This window comes from Podarcis muralis, chromosome 3, assembly GCF_964188315.1.
Source record: "Podarcis muralis chromosome 3, rPodMur119.hap1.1, whole genome shotgun sequence".
NCBI classification, from domain to species: domain Eukaryota; kingdom Metazoa; phylum Chordata; class Lepidosauria; order Squamata; family Lacertidae; genus Podarcis; species Podarcis muralis.
In genome coordinates this window covers 65,906,359-65,922,899 of record NC_135657.1, presented here as the reverse complement: position 1 = coordinate 65,922,899, position 16,541 = coordinate 65,906,359, and the positions used below count along the sequence as shown (strand labels likewise).

Below are 16,541 nucleotides of genomic sequence, written 5' to 3'. Positions count from 1 at the left end.
ATTTCCTACAGCTGTTGGTTTTATACTGGGGGGGGGGGGCAACTGAGTGGCACACCTAATAGCAGACCTTGAGTATTGCGTCACAGTAATCACTGGTGGATTTTCTGATTGCAAATTGAAGGCTGCTTTACATTTACCTGATATCCAGAAGGGTTTTCTTCCTTTCTCGTTTAGCTCTGATTTGAAGCTTTAGGAAACAGCACAGCATCTTGTTTTCAAATGTATAAAAAATGATTTCTTAAAATACAAAAACAGGATTTCAAAAAATAAAGTACAACAACCAATTAAATGTTACTTGGTTTCATTTTCAGGTTGGGGCATTGTTTTCCAGATACCCATGATACCTGTGAGAAGGAGGTAGAATTCTGTCACATTGTCCAGGAAATCCTTATCAAAACACAGCTTGGTTCTCTGGTGGCCTGGGGTGTAAGGCTTGATAAGTGAGTTCTATTTTGTTGCCTGAACACCGGTTCTTTGTCACAGAGGGCATTTATTAAGGAAACAGATGGAGAGACATCAGTTATCTTTTGTGCCTTCTGTTTTCTACAAAGGCCAGGAATCACAGTCAGAATAATTGAAGGCGTCATAGAATAAGTCAGGTATGTCAGGAGAGAGCAGCTTTACTAAACCTTCAAGTCTTGGTGTGGTTCCCAGCAAAGCAAAGCATTTTAATCTTTATGTTTGTGTTTGTGAAGGATGTTGAAGAAACTCAAAAGGATGAAAAGGTTTTTTGTTTCTTCGTTTTTCATTGATGAATATAGAAAGACGAATGGGTCTTTAGAACCGACAGCCAGTGTTCAAAAAGCCCTTGTTGCATGCCTAAAGTACTTTATCTAGAATGTGTGCTCCCCTGCCCATTAAAATTCCTTGTATACTTTAAGATATCACTTTAGAGGTTGCCAGACTTTCAAGGGTGACATTTATTGGCGAATAAGGAAAGGAGCATCTGAACTGCCCTTGTGCACATCTGGGCCCTATCCAATAAGTTTATATCACCTGAATAATTTCTATAGTGCTCCTCCCCCTCCCCCCTTACTGGTTGCATCAATTATTCTGGAACTTGAGCAACTATAATGTCCAAAGACCAAACATTTTTTGCCTTTAGTCCATAGTTAGTGAAGGGAGTGGGGAAGAGATGCCAGATCTTAACCATTTCTTGCCACTCAACATTCTAATGTCACAAGTGAGGGGGCAGGATGCCTGGCCATGTTTACTCATGGACAAGCAAGAGGGGGAGAAAAATGTTTAGGAGTTAATTTACTACTTCACATGTTTCAATTCTAGAATGAATTAGAAATTGTTCAGCTTCAGGATGTCATTTCACCCTCCATGATAATGAATAATTGAATTTGGCAGTTATTTTCAGAGATATTTTTAAGTGTAGATAATAGAAACATTACTTCTTTATATGGGAGTACATACTATCTCCTTTGAGATGTTTAAATTGAATGGGGCAGCATACTCTAGATTATTAATAGATTATTAATTTCTATTCTTTAGGGTTTTCTTTATCCACCAAAAGGCCCTGGGAGAGGTTAGAGCATATAAAACACAATACAATGAAAACAATGAAAAACAACTCCTCACACATAACCCCAAAACAATAATTCCACACAACTTATTACAGGCAAGACACCAAAATCCAGTCTACAAATTTCAAATGCAAGGATAAAATATGCATTCATAACAGCACGCAATGCTTAACTGTTAAAACCCTGTACATCCATTCTGGACTGGGCTACCATAGCAACACTTCACAGCTAAAGGATATATGGGTGAGGTATTCTCTGACAATAATGTATTTGTGGTGTTTTCCAGAATTAGTATGACATTTCTATGGCAATTTTATAATTCCATACTTTGTGTTTCACATGTGCAGTATGGAATTTGAAGTGCCTCTATAAGCATATATAACTTAGTTCTAATAGTCCATTCTGCTTTGTTTTAATTTCAGCATGTACACCTTCCCCCCACCCCCATTTCCTTAGGCCTAGTGTGTTCCCCAAATACAAAACCTCAGGAGTAAACAAGCTGACAGTTTAAGGCTTGGGAGCAGGGAATCACAGATTGCTTGAAGGCTGCCTTAATTTCAGATGCCCTTGCAACTTGGAAACAGTGTTGGCCGGTGTGGTGTTATAAAGGATCTGCAACCATGTGGAAATGTAGACGACAGAATAGTTAATATATGGATGCTCTCGCTCAGTTGCTATGCTGCAGTGTTCTTAACATAAAAGCTAACTGATGATGAGTTGATTTAGTACAGTGTGATGAGGCTTTCTAAAATGCTGTCTGTGACTCTACTGTATCACACCCACTGCATATGCATCATTACCCTAAAGCAGCCTGCTCACCCACCAGTCTTTCACCCTGAAACTTAATAAGCAGTGGGTTCATTACTGACCACTTTTAGAGGATGGCAGGTGGCCGATAAAGCACTCCGTGGAATTTTCCATCTGGCTTTCCACGTTTGTTCCTATCCAGGATTTGCTAAAAGATACCCTTTCTCCTCAAACTGCACACTTCAAAATGCCAAAAATCATTTCTCTTCTGGTGCTCTGACTTCCATAATGCTTCATCAATCTGACATGACTTTGTGATGACACACATTTTTGATTTATTTTCTAGAGTGACATTGTATCCTAGGTATACACTCTTCATGGTGCCTTGGCATTTAGTGCTCAGCAGCTGAAAAGCCCTATTAAAACAGAATAAATTCACACCAGGGGCATTTTAAAAAAAACACACAAAAATCATATTAATTTCGATGGTGTACAGGAAATTCAGCAATCAACCTTTGCCATAGTTAATGCTAACCAAGGTTCCCCGTTTAACTGTACTCTGTGGTTCCCTAAAATATAAGAAAAGCAGCATTCCCCCCCCCCACAATAGCCCAGTAATAAGGTTTGAAGGGCCCACATAGCTTGATTCATCAATGTGTCACCAGAACTGGGAAATAAAACCATAATAGGAGTCCACAAAATTGACTGTGATATCTAAAGGATTTCTGAAATGATCTTTAAATCATAATAGGAAACAGGAACTATGATAGGAAATGGGAATGGTTAGCAGTAAGCATGATTAAAAATGGTGCTGATGTTTCCAATAACTCTGGGAGAGGGGGTGAAAGGAGCGGGGGAAGTTATCATGACAGGCTCTCAATCTTTTAACCATGGTGAAGGAGGAGGCATTGAACTGCTTTGTACTAGACACTAAATCAAACTATGGTTTAGCACAAATGTGTGGTTGGTTTGGCTTAGCATGTCATCTAAATCCAGGCTCAGGGTTTGTAGAGCTGTGGCCAAGGGTTTTTGTTTCTTTGGTTTTTTTTTGTTTTTGAGGTATACAGATTTATTATTTGGCTTCTCAAGACAAACCATGAGCCCAGGTACAGGTGACATACTAAGCCAAACCATGGTTTAGCTCACTATAGCACAGTAGGACTAGGAGAGAAGCACAGCAGCTATGATATCCTCTAGAAAGTAACGCTCTCACTCACGCATTCATGCTGAGCTATGGTTTGGCTTAATGTTATGTGTGAAGCACTTCAACATGTCTGCACTGACCCTGCGTGTGGTTTCACTCCTATGCTGCTTACATGTCAATAATTTGTGATGGCATGATATCTTAGACTTTCTGCAAACATGCAAAAAATGAGATTAATACACTGAGAAAACTATTTCCTGGAGTATCCTGAATGACACTTTCACTTAGAAAATAATGCAGTACTTTCATAGGTGAATAAAGTGGGCTATATTTCACAGAAAGCAATGCCACTGCATCTTTTTTTTTACAGATAAGTCTTAGAAATAGGTTTTTCCCCAGGCTCTACCACTCAGTTACTTGGGTGACCTGACTCAATTAACTTAATTGATTCTTGGTTAGATTGTCAATGGCAAACACACAGTGCTTCAGTGCCTAAAACCTATTAAAAATCAATAGGGATAACTAGACCTGCTAAGAAGCTGAACACTCTCAATCCATGCATGAATCTGTATTCCACTTAATTTAAGAACTGGACAAATAGCAAAGCCCTGAGTATTAGGGGGCAACCCTGAAATGGGCAAATCCAAGAATATTCCTGTAGTGCAATTGGTTTAATTACTGTTCATATCCATTATAGCCTCAAACATTTTGTCAGTGTTGGGACATGAGCAGCCAGGAAGGTAAAGTTGTGGGAAGCTGCAGGGTGTGGGCTGAGGCACAGTGAAGTGCTATAAGCACAGGACAGCCACTTGGGGTTTAAACAAGCCACAGCTTTATTGATTACAGATGTCAGCAGATTTTGGCACAAGCATTGGGTGTGTATTCTGAATCAACCATCTTGTCTGCTGGTAGTTCATTTCGTAGGACTAACCAAGGTTCAGGATAGCCCTATGACGTACAACAAATTGGAAGACCATTGAGGGGGGCCGTCAGCCCCTGTCTGGGTGTCTGGACAGCACCTCCCTGTGGATCCCTTTAATGGGATACCTTGATTCCTTGGACTGGAGGGGTGTCCTAACCCCTCCCCACCATCCACCTAGATTAAGAATCTAACCCAATGCCTCTAGTGCCAACTGAGGCCGAGGGCTATGCATGGCTGGCTTTCATGGCCAGGGAGTGGACCAGAAGGAAGACATTTCTCCTCTGGTCCACTCCCTAAACTGCACTATCAAGCTCGTCCACATTTGGCCACAATCACAGGTGAGCCTCAGGAGCCAGCGCAGCCAGCGGAAGAGTAAGTGAGAACCTCCCCTGGCTGCGCTGAAGCCAGAAGATCACGCCACTGCTGCACCAGGCTGCAACTTCCACTCTCTATTAACTGGCAGGCAAGCAGCCATTCTCAGCAGAGATGAGATTAGAGCCAAATGCAGTGGTGGGGCTGGACAGCAGGTAGAGAGAGACTAGGGCACTAGGCATGGAAACTGGGAAAGGTGGCAACTTAGAAAGCACCTATAGATTCATAAATTGTGGCTGATGATGGTCTTCCCTGTGCAAAGAATCAGAGTTACCTGGAACCAATTATGGCAAGGCCAGAGGGAAGCAAGCAATGCTTGGGTAGATGAAGCTATGCTAGAACCTGAGGTATAATAGCATTCTGCAACCTTTAATGTTCTGCTCCAATTTGAAGCCACCTGGTTCTAGTTCTGGTTGTCTCTGATACATGATATTTGGATCTTTGAGCTCTGCATCTTTCAAAATAGTTATCATTTATCCAAGGGTATGTGGAATCTGGTTTATTGAAATCTGGCACAGAATACTGATATGCATATTTTCTCATTTAGGTCATTAAAGGCTGAAGAATTACCTTTTTATTGGTACATTTTGTTTTTAATTAGCAATATTGTCATGAAGATTGTATGTTAGAAATATGTTCAAATTGGCTAGCATACCTAATTTAGCGTTTTCATTGATATGGTCATTTAAGCAAAAAAGCAGCAACTCAATGGCATTCAGTGTATTTTTATATTGCTACCAACTGCTGAGAATTTCTGTTGCTTACGAACTTAAATGGAACATTAGATTTCCCTCATAGCTTTCTTCTCCTAGACTAATCCATGTTAAATGGGTCAAAAACAATTGTAAACACCTAGCTTTTTGCAGGTCATGATTGCATAGATAATTGCTTCTTACCATTCAAAGAGGGTCATTAGCTAACAAGCCAGAGTACTCAAAATGGACAAATTTAAGTGGCTAACCTGAAATTTTCAGCTCACTTTTTTCCTGATAGGCACTGCAGAATAGTCAGACGCAGACAGTTTAATTTGCCTTTCATAGCCTGTGACAAGGCTCATGATTATTGCATACAACAAATATTCAGTGCAACAAATTAGCAGATTCTGCTGTTTTGGACAGGCAGCATTTAAAACCCTGCCACTGAATTGTTGGCTGCATCCCACATTGCCAGCATAATAATTACTGCTGAGTTTCTGGACCTCATCAAGTCAGCAAGGTGATAACCCTATTGGATCAGATAGGGATATGAGATATGGCCAAAAGAAAAAAGGACAGAGTACTGAAATGGCAACATCTCTGCGTTAGAACCCTGGCAAGTGCCACTTGAATTATGGCAGTTGTTTGGCAGGGGCAGGACTGTTCTGGAGAATAGCTTGCAGCAACACTAGATTACAGCATTTGTTGCTTCCAAGGGGAATTGCTGTGAGCACTGAAGCAAAGAAACCAAATCGGAGGATGGGGAAAGTGAGGATTAGAAGGCAAATGTAGTATGGAAAACTGTGATTTGTGACAGTGTTACAAGCTCTTGTTTCACTGGACTTGCTTGCATTTTCTGCCAAGGAACAAAGTCCATGGTATAAGCTAAAGAGGAATTATATTCTCCTCTATTTTCTCTTATAGTTTAGCAGGATGTGGTTGAAAAATGATTGACAGTGTATAAATTTAATTCTGTTCTTCTAGCCTTATCCAATGGACACTGGTTTTAAAAAAGTGCAGCAGCAAGCAGGATATATAATATCAACTGAGCAGATGATTGCACATAGCCTGGCTAGACACTGTAGATGACCTATCAGGGTGTCTGTCTAACTTCTCTCTCTCATACACACACCAGATGGTCATCATTGTCAGAGCTGGCTATTCATATCATTGTTTAGGAGAATCCTGCGCAAAATCAGTCCAGCACAGATCACTGTATATGAAGCCCTGTGTCAGGTTTTTACCCTTTACCCATACAGCATCCTTTGTTAAATGCATGACAAAATCCAGCAGCACATTGTGCTAGCAGGAGTCCTTATACAGGACTTTCACTTATGCAGCAGGTTAGGTGAATCCCACCCATGGTCAATTTTATAATAAATGTTTAATATATACAACAATCTACCTTTTCGCATACAAATCTCTACATTTAATTTGGTTAAAGGGCATCCTGTTTGACATATACAGCACGTATATATGTTAGTTTTGATATAATCTCTTTCCTTTAGGGTTAAATTTATCTCCATTTAATTTTTGTATGAATGAAAAATATTTTACCAAAAATAAATACTGGAGGTGTGAGCAAGATATTTCATAGTATAAAAATAATAAGTAGCATCATATCTTGATAGAATTTCATATTTTTTATATTTGTCACTTGCAGTAACTTTAAAGATTCAATCTGTTTCCTAGGATGTGTAGAATGCAACAGTGTCTCATTAGATTTGTGCTTGGCTTGTTATTGCAGTTGTTAATGAACAGGAAATCAAATATGGTATGGAGACTACTAGTTCACTGCATCTCAAAGATTATATTATGCACTGCAAGTTTGTAGCATGGAAATTGCAAATAAGCAATATTGAACATCTAACACAGAACAATTTTCACATGGCTAGCTTTCTCAAGATGCTATTTTTATAATAGATTGATATAAATCTTGTTACTCTGTGTCAGCGAATGCTAGATAGTATGCAGTTCAGACTGTCTTCTAAAACACATTGATATTAATCTTGTCCCTGTATATCAAGTTGGTAACTCAAGTATCCATACATACTAAATATAGCCTGAATAGCCTCTCTTCATTTGCAGGACCACTTGTCCCTCACTAAAGGGGTATTCAGAAACTTTCAGGATGTGGGTGAAGTTTTAAAGAATTCTCAGAGGATGGTGGTCTTATGCTTTTCACACTTGTGGAACATCAGTATGTCACATTCTACCATTCGGAATCAAAGATCACAAGTCTCCCAAAAATCTACCCCAGGTTCTTCTGACAGCCTAATTTAGCAGCTTTAATGCAGCCTCCCTGGGCTTCCCAAAAACTTTTCTAAATCAAAGTCTTTCTTGCATTCTCTCTCTCTCTTAAATATAATTTGTATTGATTTTGAAAATATGGGTGGGTGGGTGTGAACCGACATTACAAAATATTCAAAACAAATAAGCCACTCAATACTTTGCAGTCCAAACAAGAAAAATAAAAGAAGGAAAGGAAAACAAATTACAGATTAAGCATCAGAGTCCTTTTAAACTGTTTCATCTTCTTTATAGGGTTTAGCAAATGCAGTTAAGGCACAGAAATCTATTTCAGCTATAAATCATTCCATATACCCACATACTAAGTGAGGGTTACTGGAACCTCGATTTTTCATTAATAAATTTGATAAAATCACACCACATCAAAAAGTACCCTTTTTGTTATTCCTTTATGTAAATGTACATTTGGGGTTAGCTTTTCAGATAAAGCCCCAAACCAGACTTTATTATGCCAATATTCTAAAGGGGCATTTTCCTAATATTTCCAGAATCTTGTAATGGTTAATCTAGGCACCAGTAAGAGGAAGTGGATTACGTCTTTATTCTTACAATCAAGATTTTGCCCATCTCTGATATTTAAAAGTGCAATGGATGGAATCACAAGAACATTTAGGTGAGAAATCAAGCACCTAGCACTAGAATCTTTCCACCTTGTGTAAATTTACCGCGTGTAAATAAGTCGCTTTTGAGATGTATGTGTGACAGGTGTCAAGTGCCATCCAAAAAACAATGTTAAGGTTTGTTTCCTTACCTAACGCTGAAATTGAATGCATAGGTTTAGTAGCCCAGATTTTTGATTTTTTGTGTGTCAAGCATCTACCTTGAGTTGAAAGCTAAATCATTATTTCCAGCTTTCTTTTAGTGCCTGAAGGGAACCCATATTGATTCCAATCAGTTGATAAGTCCAGCCCTTGCTATAATTTCTTTCAGAAAGAACCACATTTCATATGCATTCAAGTTTCCAGTGGCACCTAGTGAGTGGTTTTTGCTGTAGGGGCTACTGTGGAGCTGTTCGTAAACTTCGCTAAGCATCTGTAGTACTGAACAAGCTGTTCTGTAGTTACAGTTGCTGATATCTGATTGGTGCCAGTCTTTCCCACTGCCAATAAGCTAATTATACAAATAAAGATTATTGGCAATGTTTCAGTGTTAAAACCTTCTGTAGTGATTGCCCCCTTTCCTTGTATTTATGCCTATATCTCTCAGCATTTCTTTCTTTCTTGTTCAATATTGCACATTTGGTTATATTTGATTTTTGTCTTCATATAGTGAATTCTGATTGGACTTAAGTACTTTGTTCCTGAAACAGATCTTTCCTGCCTATCCATATAATGTATTTTCCATTTTCTTGAAGCAGTTCTCAATTTCTTGAAGCAACCTCTTGTCCTTACAGTGATCAAATTTTCAACCCTTTAATTGCATTTCACTTAACAATTTGGGTCCCCCACCAACCTTCTAGAGTAATTTGGGATTGGTGCAAGGCACATGTGGGGAGCAGAGGTGGGAAATCCTGTTGTACAAGAGGAAGTCATTCTGCTTCCACAATTATTTAGTTGAACACAGCCCATCATTACCTGCTTCTTAACTTTCTGCCCTAGACTTTATAACTCTCAGTACGTTGTCACAACCCATGCATTATACAGATGTCCCATGATTCCTTTCCTTTCACAAAGTTGTTTTATATTCCTCCAACAGTGCAACTGAAAAATAACTTAGTGTGATTCTGTGCATGTCTCCTTAGAAATAAGTCCCATTGAGTTGAATGGGATTTACTGCCAGGTAGAAAGGTATAGGATTGCAGCTATAATTTTCTGTTGAGGACTATTTTAGTACTCTCCATTTCTGAAGTGAAAACTGTTGTTTTGCCTTTAAGGGCCATGTGATTACAGAGATTAGTCATCCTTGGAAGAGTACTTTTAAAAACATTGCCTCATACCTAAACATACAACCCATTCCCACAATCATGGCTAATCATACTCTGCTAGGTTCACCAGAAAGATGGGATAAATACAAATAGCAACTTAAGAACAAATCCAATGGTATATGATAGTCCAAACAGAGCAGTCCAAAGAGAGATCAACAAGTGATGCAAGATACAGAAAAGTTCAGCATGTGAAGTTTCCATCAATGACAACAATGCACATTGTGACCAGACAAACCTTACCTTCAGAAATCCTTAGTACCCACATTTATTGTAGTATATTTTAAAAAGGAAAGTGTATTTGGGGCAGTAATTGGCAGCCACTAGGAAAACCACTTTCCTCTCAGCATACATACCATCTAGCCAGTTTAATCTTATGGAATTGTCATCTTGAAAACTTAAGTCAGTGGATACATTTTAAATTTAATAACTCAATGCATTATTTACTTACCCATGTTGTTTTTCTATTAGATTTCTACCTCACAACCTTGGTAATAAAATAGATACAATATGCACATTTTGTTGTTGTTTAGTCGTGTCCGACTCTTTGTGACTCCATGGACCAGAGCACGCCAGGCACCTCTGTCCTCCACTACCTCCCACAGTTTGTTCAAACTCATGCTGGTAACCTCGAAAACACTGTCCAACCATCTCATCCTCTGTCGTCCCCTTCTCCTTGTGCCCTCCATCTTTCCCAGCATCAGTGTCTTCTCCAGGGAGTCTTCTCTTCTCATGAGGTGGCCAAAGTACTGGAGCCTCAGCTTCACAATCTGTCCTTCCAATGAGCACTCAGGGCTGATTTCCTTAAGAATGGATGCGTTTGATCTTCTTGCAGTCCATGGGACTCTCAAGAGTCTCCTCCAGCACCATAATTCAAAAGCATCAATTCTTCGGCGATCAGCCTTCTTTATGGTCCAGCTCTCACTTCCATACATCACTACTGGGAAAACCATGGCTTTAACTATACGATATGCACATTACTGGTCTATAAAATACTGTGGGGGGTGGGATGCAAAAAATTAGGAGAGCAAACTGAGCAACCAGAATGCAATACAGAGATTTGAACAATATGTTGGTCTGGGGAAATGTGTTTAAAAGTCATCACAGAAAGGTCCAGTTATCTGTATGGTGCAGGGCTTAACCCCCATCAACCCCACCCAATAATTTTCTACTTTACTGTGAAAGTGAGGGGGGAAATGTGCTGTCTCATTCAAGAATGCCAAGAAAGCTGTATACCTACTATAGAAAGATATGACTGAACCATAAAAGATACATAGAAGAAGGACCATCAAAATAATTGGAAGCATGAAAAAAAAATATTTGGAAGGAAATTCTAGCATGCTCAGGGCTTTTCAGCTTAGAAGAAAAGGCATCTCTGAGAGCAGGAGGGTGGAAAAATAGATGCGTCATAAGTAGTGTGGGAAAAGTGAATAAGGTACAATTACCTGCTCTCTTTCTCCACGCCAGTTGTGACAGGCTTATCTCTCCACCCTGTCATAACACACTGTTGAAATAAGCAGTTATTTCTAAGTTGATTATTTTAAATCTTGTAATAAATGTCTTCAGTAAAGTACATCTCTGGGATGGGAATGTGAACCACAAATGTAAACATTTTGATCAATGGTCACTGTAATTTTTTTCTGCATTAATTGTGTTTAAGAAGTGAAGCATATGATCAGCAAGTTCACATGATGATCAGCTGTTAGACAACACCACATCAGACTGTAGTTGGAGAACTGAAGACTTGGTTGCTCCCTGATTCAAAATAGTAATAATAAACATCCTTTCACATAACTGCTGTGTTTTGGAGAAGACTAGGCTAAAGCTCTTCTCATTGCTATACTGGATTTTTGTATATGCAGATCTATTCATGTCTACTCAGAAGTAAGCCCTATTGAGTTCAATGGAATATAGTTCAGGTAACCATGTATAGGAATGTAGTCATAGTCAAGCAACAGACATCAAGTGGAATTGCTGATCATGTCGTTTGACTATAAATTCAGAGCACAAAAAACTTCAAAGAAAGAAGATGGGGAAGATGTTCCTTCTAAAAAGTAAGGGGGGGCGAGCAAAAAAAAGAAGCAGCCCAGAAATACACTGTGAATATATCTACCTTGCTCATAAGAGACAATGGATCAATTGAATTAGGCATTTATGTCATGCGGGTACCTTAGTTAATTTAAAAGTTAATATTGGGGCCTGAGATTAAGTATCACCAGAATAATTAATTTTGTTTACTGATTTTATTTTAATTTAGAAAGGCATTCAAGGACATAACCAATCAAACTCTCCGGAGGGAACTAATTCTTATCAGTCTGCTGCTGAATATTTGCCCTCAAAAGCCAAAATTGATTCTCATGTAATCCATTCAGAAATGGTGATGTTTGTGTTTATTCTGCACTCTGCAGTTGGGTCCAAAAGTGCCACATGAAGATGTTTTTATACAGTCTGAAGCAAGAGCCCCTCTTAGGAGCACTCCACCACTGCGTTTTCTCAAGATTATTAGGAAATCATCACCTCTCTCTCTTATCAGTTCAGAGAATCCACAGGATCCACTACAGTGCCCCATGTAGTTGGTGATAATTGCTGCTAAAAACAGGGCCTCAATGAATGATTTGTTCCAATATGTGTTGGACCTGGAATAAATTTCATTTCAAGCACCCTCCTACTCAGTATGGATAAGAGGTTCCTTCCATACAGAGCAGCTGAAAATAAGATAGAAGGTAGAATGTTGGTGAATGTCCATTCATAGCTGAACTGTAGCTCCCACTGATGGATTGATGCTGTCTGCTATGGAGTTGGGACTTGATTTCTCCATCCAGTATTTGACTGGTCAAATTTGACAAACAGTATTTGATTGGTCAAAATCAGTGCATTGAGCATTGCTTGACATTCTGCAGAAAAGCAGTTTCTGGATTCTTTCAGAATTTAGTGCCGTTTCAAGGATGAATGTATTAAGCACACTTTTTGAACTTAGAGATGGGCAAATTTGTCAGTTTTTGTTTTCTCAGGTTCTCATTTCCCCCCAACCTCGAGTTCTCCACATTTCTATCAGTCTGCAATTAATTAATTTTTTTAAAGAGTCTCTGTGCATTTTAGTGCAAATTTCTCCTAATAAGCACATGTTTTTATTCACTTTTGTCTAATATGCAGTATTGCAAAGCAATATTCCCTAAAACATTATTTTCACTATCATATGAAAGTTTTACATTAGTACAGGGGGGTGCAACCTGTGGACCTCAAGATGGTTGTTGGACTACAACTCCCATCATCCATGATCACTAGCTATGCTGGCTGGGAGTTGTAGTCCAGAAACATCTGGAGGGCTACAGATTGTGCACCCCTGCCTTAATAGATAGATTTTTGTATACACTGTTTGGTTGGAGAAATCCATTGCAAAATTCAGAAAAGTGTGAATTTCAAGGGATAGCTGTCTATTGTTTGCAGACGAAGGAGGTTCACCTTTAAATATGAACTGAATGGAATTTCTCCCCAATCACCTTTTCTATCATGCAGCAGTTACATCAGCTGTGATTTGATCTACAAAAGAAAAGTGTTAAATCTGGCAGCATATTTTAAAAAGAGCGTTTCTTTTTGTCTTATTGATGCACCATTGCTCTTAAGGGGAACTGGACATATTTTACATTTTTTTAAATTTAATGCCCCCCAAGACTCAAGGGGAGAATTCAATGTAAAATAGTAAGATGTGTGTAAAAAGATGTATGTACTTTACACACATTTTAAGCATTTTACGATTCCCCCTGAGAGCGATGGCAGGTGATCAAATTCTGTAACTTCCAGCAGGCCTTACTACTGTGATTTCAATCTGCATGGAAACAAACCACTTTTTAGGCTAGCTGTACACAGCTGGATGAAATCGCTTTTTAAAAACATGATTAGGCAGACAGCTCCCAGATCACCTTGTGAGAGCTCACAACTTAGACCACCTCATAAGTGGTGTGAGGGTTGTTATTGTTTTACAACCAAGCAGTATATAAATTTTATAAAACAAACATTTCCCCCCTTTGTTTTTTTCATTTAAAAACTTCTGTGCAGATTTTAACAGATATATACTTTGGAAACCTGTCCTGAACAACCTACATGGAAACAGGATGGAATGGAATTTTGCCCTGTCCCATGATGACATTGATTTATTCCCTGCTTCTATGCCTAGTTTTTAATAACCCAAGAAGGTGAAAAGTGTGATGGAAAGTAGCTCCGACAGGGTAGATTTGTATGTGAGATATATACCATTTTCTGCCCCTCTCTGGGATTATCTGTTACATTTTATTATGTCAGAAATACATGTTTAAACAATACACACATACCGTATTTTTCGCTCTATAAGACACACTTTTCCCCTCCTAAAAAGTAAGGGGAAATGTGTGTGCATCTTATGGAGCGAATGCAGGCTGCGCAGCTATCGCTGAAGCCAGAAGAGCAAGAGGGATCGGTGCACAGCAATCCCGCTTGCTCTTCTGGCTTTGGGGATAGCCACGCAAAGCCTCTTGAGCGCAGCAGGAGTGCTCCTGTGACTTCGCTCAAGAGTCTTTGCGTTGCTTTCTTGTTTCTTGTTTTCCTCCTCTAAAAACTAGGTGCGTCTTATGGTCGGGTGTGTCTTATAGAGTGAAAAATATGGTATCTCTTGGTAATGAGAAATTTCCTCAGGAATGGGTCTGAAGCAAAGGCTAAGAGAAAGGATGAGTTGGTGCAAATAGAGGGGAAAGATGGGGCAGCTGTGTCTTTAGCTTGGCTTGGACTTCCAAACCAGCTGGTGATAGAGAGTCTGTCAGTAATAACAGTAATAAATGACAGATGCAGTCGTGCTGTACCTGCTTCAACTAAAGCATCTCCTTGAATGGGAATAATATCTTGGCAAAATTGTCCTTGTGAATATTTTTGCTATCGGATTATAACTCAATGGACTGTCACAGAAATGCTGTTTTCAGTAAAACAAAAGGAGTGAATTGTTGCAAAGTCATCCCAACTTTTCCCCCTGCTTCCTGCTTCCTGAGCCATATATCTAGTGAGGCAATGTTTCTAGTGGTGGTAAGTGAAGAGGGAAAATGCTTTCCAAAGCCTCTGACTATTTTTTCTCATGAGCTATTCTAATCAAATCATTGTTGCTGTTTAATCCTAGGTATGTGTGCTGGAGAGACAGATATTTGATTTCCTTGGTTATCAGTGGGCACCAATCCTGGCAAATTTTGTACACATTATTATAGTCATACTTGGCTTATTTGGAACCATCCAGTATAGACCTCGCTACATAACAGGAGTAAGTACCATTCACCTTGTATCCTTAACTCTGTATTTGCCATGTATGGTACAAAACAAACAAACCTGGAGTTGGGAAGAAATTTTATTTGGAGATTTGAAGTATTATGCCCAGTATATCTAGCTAATTGTTTTCAACACATTCAAATGTACAGTGTTTTGTTTTTTTAAAAAAGGGGGTGGGAGTATATTTTTAAAAAATCATACAGAAATATATTGCGACATTATTTATTGCTACATTATTGCTATACATATGAAAACTTAAATTATTTCTGCTATTGTTTGTATAGAGAAAACAGAAATACAATCTGGCTCTCTTCTCGTTGCTTCCAAAATGGTTTAAACTTGAAAACCATCAAACAGCAGAGGAATCCTGCAGAAAATGGCCATAGTAAATACTGAAAGCCAAGGAATAGATGGAGAGAAAAGAAGATTTGCAGCCTAATATTGCACATGTTTGATGGGTTTCAAATTAGATCACAGCCTTAGAACAGTAGGCTAGTAACAAATCTAAGTGTGTGTTGAAAGTCAGGTCAGAGTTAAAGTTGAAGGGTGACCCAAAGAAGACAAAACTGATGAGCTGTAGTGAAGCATGGTAAAAAGAAATCTGTTAGCAACCCTAAACAATACTACATCGCAATTAGGCTATTAAAAGGGGATACAATGCAATACAGTTAGAGCTTGGATCAGTGCTCTCCAACCTTTCTGGTCCTATGGACATGTCAGCAAACTACAGCAACTGTTATGAACACCACACACACTCCGGCTGCAACTTCACAAAATACTCCATACCACAACTAGGCTTGAAGAAAAAGCTTTCTGATGACCAAAGAAGGCTTCTTTCAAGGCTAATTTCAGTGTGAGAGAGAAGACTGTGGGCCCTGGAAAGGCCTCTCTGGGCATATGTGTGCCTGCAGTTGCCACATTGGCAACCCATGAACTAAACCAGTGGCTAGACATAACATGGATATAATCCTCATAAGAGGGAACTTCTAGATATACCACAGATTTCTGAATTTGGCAAATGATACTGAATGAGCAAAATAAAAGTGAACCTGAGATTCCCCTGCAGCAAACTCATTCCCACTTTCCTACATTGCAAACATATTATCCATCTCTGACCTTTCCCCCAATTTATGACATGCCTTTTTAATATCAATTTGCAAGCCCTCGAGTCAAGGACTATCCTTAGGCTTGGTTTGCATGTATTTACCAGCTACAGATAAAGGGGATGTGCTACCCTGCCCACTAGTCTGGGGGTGCCTGGTCTTCTACCAGGCTTCTCCTTGTAGGTATCCCACATACATTTTGGAAATTGGCTAAATGATTCAGACCTTGATGCATCAGCTGTATTCAAATATGATGCCATTTGTGGATGTCCTTTGGGCCCATAGGCATGGATGCTGCCCAAGGGCAAGGCAGAACAGTATAATCCCATTGCCCCTGTTGCATATGGCTGGTATGTTTGTCCAAACTACTTACTTAGTGCAGATTAAAATATTGGCAATCTTTAAAAGCATAATAAAACCCCATTCCTTTAAAAAAAACAACCCACCTCTTATTCCTTTCTTTATGATCTTAGAACTTTTATTGCTCAAAAACATTAATAAGACACCCTATT

The 16,541-nt window shown here is 39.1% G+C and overlaps 1 protein-coding gene across 4 annotated transcripts in view; it reads left to right on the top strand.

Annotated features, from left to right (window-relative positions):
- The window catches only part of NKAIN2 (sodium/potassium transporting ATPase interacting 2), a 432,667-nt gene that overhangs the window by 199,069 nt on the left and 217,057 nt on the right, over positions 1 to 16,541 (top strand). For 3 of the 4 annotated variants that reach the window (XM_077926023.1, XM_028723314.2, XM_028723316.2), the window contains exon 2: positions 14,784 to 14,921. The exons of the other annotated variant lie outside the window; for it this stretch is intronic. In XM_077926023.1, coding sequence (XP_077782149.1) covers positions 14,784 to 14,921 — 138 coding nt within the window. The remainder of the gene's footprint in view (positions 1 to 14,783; positions 14,922 to 16,541) is intronic. 4 annotated transcript variants of the gene reach the window in all.